General features: G+C 40.3%; 1 protein-coding gene across 1 annotated transcript in view; it reads left to right on the top strand.

Annotated features, from left to right (window-relative positions):
• Positions 1-4: 4 nt before the first annotated feature.
• SERBP1 (SERPINE1 mRNA binding protein 1) overlaps positions 5-4,154 on the top strand; it is a gene marked incomplete at its 5' end in the record, with an annotated part of 15,280 nt that continues 11,130 nt past the window's right edge. Inside the window, 2 exons of the mRNA XM_008574590.1 lie at positions 5-173; positions 4,004-4,154. Coding sequence (XP_008572812.1) covers positions 5-173; positions 4,004-4,154 — 320 coding nt within the window. The remainder of the gene's footprint in view (positions 174-4,003) is intronic.

The raw sequence follows: 4,154 nt of genomic DNA on the forward strand, positions 1-4,154 counted from the left end.
GGGCTCTGGGGCCAAGAGCGCAGCTCAGGCCGCGGCCCAGACCAATTCCAACGCGGCGGGCAAACAGCTGCGTAAAGAGTCCCAGAAAGACCGCAAGAACCCGCTGCCTCCCAGCGTTGGCGTGGTTGACAAGAAAGAGGAGACGCAGCCGCCCGTGGCGCTTAAGAAAGAAGGTAAAGCTGGGGTAGGAGGTGGGGGAGACCCGAGATGGAGGGAAGGCGAGAGGGGATTTGCGCTGCCACTTGTTTCTGGAGCTCCGAGCGTCCGCGGGAGACTTTGCCGCCGATTTCCTCACGTTTCCCCCACGCGACAAAAACCAGGTCCTGCGAAGGTGCTGGGAGCATGGTAGCCCCAAGTTCAAGCCTCCGCCTGCAGGGTTCCCGGAGCCACCCCCTTCCCGCCTCAGGTTCTGAGCGGAGGAGCGTGGTGCGGAGACGAGCTGCCCCTCGAGCGTGCTCGGCGTCCTGGGAGGCTGTTGCCTTCCCGCCGGTTTCCTGGGCGGGCGAGCGCATGAACCGAGGTGCGGGGAAGCCAGTCCCTTACCGAAGCATTTCGTAGTTACGGAGAAGCTTGGGATCCACAGCTTCTTCCTTCGCAGAGCCCTTCCTCAGCGTGCTCCTTTGAGGTGCTGTTGTCTGTATTGGGCTTCTGTCCTGCCATCTTGTCCCACCTTGTCGCGGAGTACCCCAGTGAAAATCTGGGGGTGGGAATTTACACTCAAGCTGCTACTGTGTTCGAGGTTATCAGAAATTGTGGAGTAAGCTGCTGTTTCGGGGTGCCACATGTGCTTTATTGCTGCCCCTCAGCTATTATAACTTGCTGGAGTGAGTTAAGCTGTTGGGAAGCAGAGGTATTTGGCTATACTCGATGAAGTAGAAGCGGGAATTCCGAATGAATACTGGTTATTGCGGGAAAGCCTGGGATCGCCCTCGTACCACGGTCTTTTCTCCCGACTTCCGAAATTCAGTGTTTCATATGGTGTGGCCTGGCCTGGGCCTCGTAGGTGCTGAGAGTGCAGAGGCTGTCACAACGTTAGCCGCTGTAGAGCTCTTTAGAGCCTGCAGCTTTCTCTCCACGTGTGTGTGAAGACCGGTCAGGATTTCACTGGCAGTTAATAGTTGCTTCCAGGTTACTGTGCATTTCATAGAGTTGTCTTGATTTTTGCATTCTCACTCATTGGTTTATTGTGGCTGAAATGGAGCAAAACAATTGGGGGTAAGGAAAAGCGTGCATGATCAATAAATAAATAGCAAGTAGGTGTAGGGCCTAAACCTTTGAATCTTTAAAGTTGTCTGTATGTGTTAAAAGTTGAAATTACCCCTTATTGCCACGTGCTTCTGAAAGGAGTTGTTTCTCATTAGCTGTAGTTGAATTCTGTACCATTCAACCAGTTTTAAAAATCAAAACAATTTACTTGTGTTGGGTTTTGGTTTAGGAATTATTTATTTTTTTGAGGAAGTTTCTCATTAGCTGTAGTTGAATTCTGTACCATTCAACCAGTTTTAAAAATCAAAACAATTGTGTTGGGTTTTGGTTTAGGAATTATTTATTTTTTTGAGGAATTTTGTGAGGCTTGGAATGGAGAACCTAGGACATAGGTGATGAATAAAACAAAGGAATTAATTTATGTGTTAAAATTATAGGTTGGGGAAAAGCACAATTGGAGCATTAGAAAGCATGTATACAATCACTTAGGCCAAGTATTTATTCAGCCAATTAAGCTTTATGGCAATCTAGCACTATTGAACAAATCATTTAATTCTTGTGTTAAGGAACACTGGCCTGTGCAATTATTTAAACTGTGCTCAAGTTTACCTCCTTGGTCACACTAATCTTAAAAAAGTATATGAAAATGTTGAGTCTAAAGCACAAATCTGAAATGTGCCAGGTAGGTGTGTTCACTCATTTTGGATGTTCAAAGCATGAAGCATGGTTTAAATGCCTCTTTTGTTTTGATCGTGAGGCCCATCTATGAAATTAGCTCTTGGAGGAAGCTAGTGTCTTAAGTTATAAATGTAGGGAATTGTTTCATGAATTTATAACCAGGACTAAGGTTTTCAGGTCTTAGTTTTTTAAGTCATTCTTTTCTTGGGAAACCTGTTCCGTGTTAGCTGTTAACATTTCCCTTAGGTCCGTATTTCAGACTACTCTTAAGTTGCATAAAACATAAGCTTTTGTAGAAAAAATGTTGAATGAAAAATACTCGTTTTGAGATCCTACCACCTGTCAGTCAGTGTTCTGTGCGTTGGCTATAAACAAAGTCCGTTGCCCCTTAGAGTGGGAAGGATTGTTACCCTGATCATGTGTTCTGTGCTTTTGAGAATAGGTCAAATGCTAGACATACTTCTGATAGGAACTTAATGTTTGTTATATAAATTAACATTATAACTTATCTTTTGTCCATTTGAAGAACTTGAGAATTGACTTATCAGAATGTCAGAGTATAGACCAAGGGTTTTTTTGTTTCTTTTTTTTAATAATTAAAGCCTGGAATTTAATACAGTTATTGAGCTTGCAAGTACAGATAAGTATATCAAAAAGAAGCTTGCATTTTTTAAACTATCAGTCATTTCTCATTAGGTGAGTTTATTTAGTAAGGGTTTTTTGTTTGTTTGTTTGTTTGTCTGTAAACCTAATGTTGAATATTGGGTGGGGAAGCAAGCCTTTGTTCATTTGGGTGTGTTTGGCTTGGATGTCATTAAAAGGACTTGTTCTATAGCTCCACCCCAATACAGTATACCACTGATGAAATTTATTTAAATGTTTTATTGTAAAGTCTAACATTTGTGGTCTATCCTGAGAGTTTACTGAGAATGAACCTTAAAATTTTAGTAAAGAGATTACAGGCAACTGAATAATTGGGTGTGTCCTGATGGTGTTCCACTTTCTTAGAAAGAAGCAGAGTGAAGCAACTTAAGATCTTGTAAAACCAATTCCTTAGCTGCTGTTTGACTTTGTCAGAAATTGTGGTGTGGAAATTACAGCACACCTGAAATCTTATAGTCATGAATTTAACCATCGATCCTGTTTCTCCTAAGGCCAACAATAATTCATATTGGTTGCCTTTTGTGGGCTTTAGACATTAATAGGAAAAAAGTAATAAGGGGGGAAATGAATAGATGCTTCATAAATCACTTAGTTTCCTATTGTTTATATATTGTTTAAAAGGGGTCCTTTGCGTGTGTGTGCTTTTTAAAGATTCTTTGAAAACAAAGATACTTGTAAGGGCAAACTAAAAAAAAGGCTGTCTCCATCCATAATAAATAACTGAACTATTTCCTAGTGGTTACATAACAGTATTTGAAAGTTATATGTGGGGGAATGTGCATATAGATGTGTATGTACACATGTACATTTATATGTTATATATTTTAAAACTAATAGAGGAAGATAGTACTTTTTTCTGGTTAAATAGCTATTTTAAACTGTAGGGAAGTTTTCTAGCAATCTAAATGCCATTTGTTTTCCTTTCAGATTTGTGATTTCATAGAATTATGAGTCTTTTTACTCTATTGCATTTTTTCTTCAGATTATATAGACTAAAATAGTGTGACCTTTACTCTTTTTTTGAGAGGCCCTATCTAGTCAGTGTGTTGATTTGCTTGGTTATTTATGAATGGCAACTGGTATTATTTTCTTTGGTATTATTAAAGCTAAAATGTATCACTTGCCTAAAATTTCTTTAAATTAAAAAATAAAGAATTTAAGAGACTGTGATATCTTGAAAAGCAAGAGTAATAATGGCTGCCCAAATGACTTTCAAGTCAGGTATAGAGAATGCCTTGGGCAGGGGGAATAATTTGGCAAGCTAAAGTAGAAGTTGTCTAAGAATTTCCCTGGAGTACTTTGTTACATGTTAGGGATGCCCACTGTTTGCCTTTTTCAATAGGAAGTGCTAGTTAGTGGACTGAAAGAAGAGTAACTTTTTTGTTGATGTATTTGATGGTGTAAACTTTTTGTGTTGCAAAAATAACTTGCTTAAGCGAGTTATTTATCATTTTAGGAATAAGACGCGTTGGAAGAAGACCTGATCAACAGCTTCAGGGTGAAGGAAAAATAATTGATAGAAGACCAGAAAGGCGACCACCTCGTGAACGAAGATTCGAAAAGCCGCTTGAAGAAAAGGGTGAAGGAGGCGAATTTTCAGTTGATAG

Source organism: Galeopterus variegatus, unplaced genomic scaffold (genome assembly GCF_000696425.1).
Source record: "Galeopterus variegatus unplaced genomic scaffold, G_variegatus-3.0.2 Scaffold1069, whole genome shotgun sequence".
NCBI classification, from domain to species: Eukaryota; Metazoa; Chordata; class Mammalia; order Dermoptera; family Cynocephalidae; genus Galeopterus; species Galeopterus variegatus.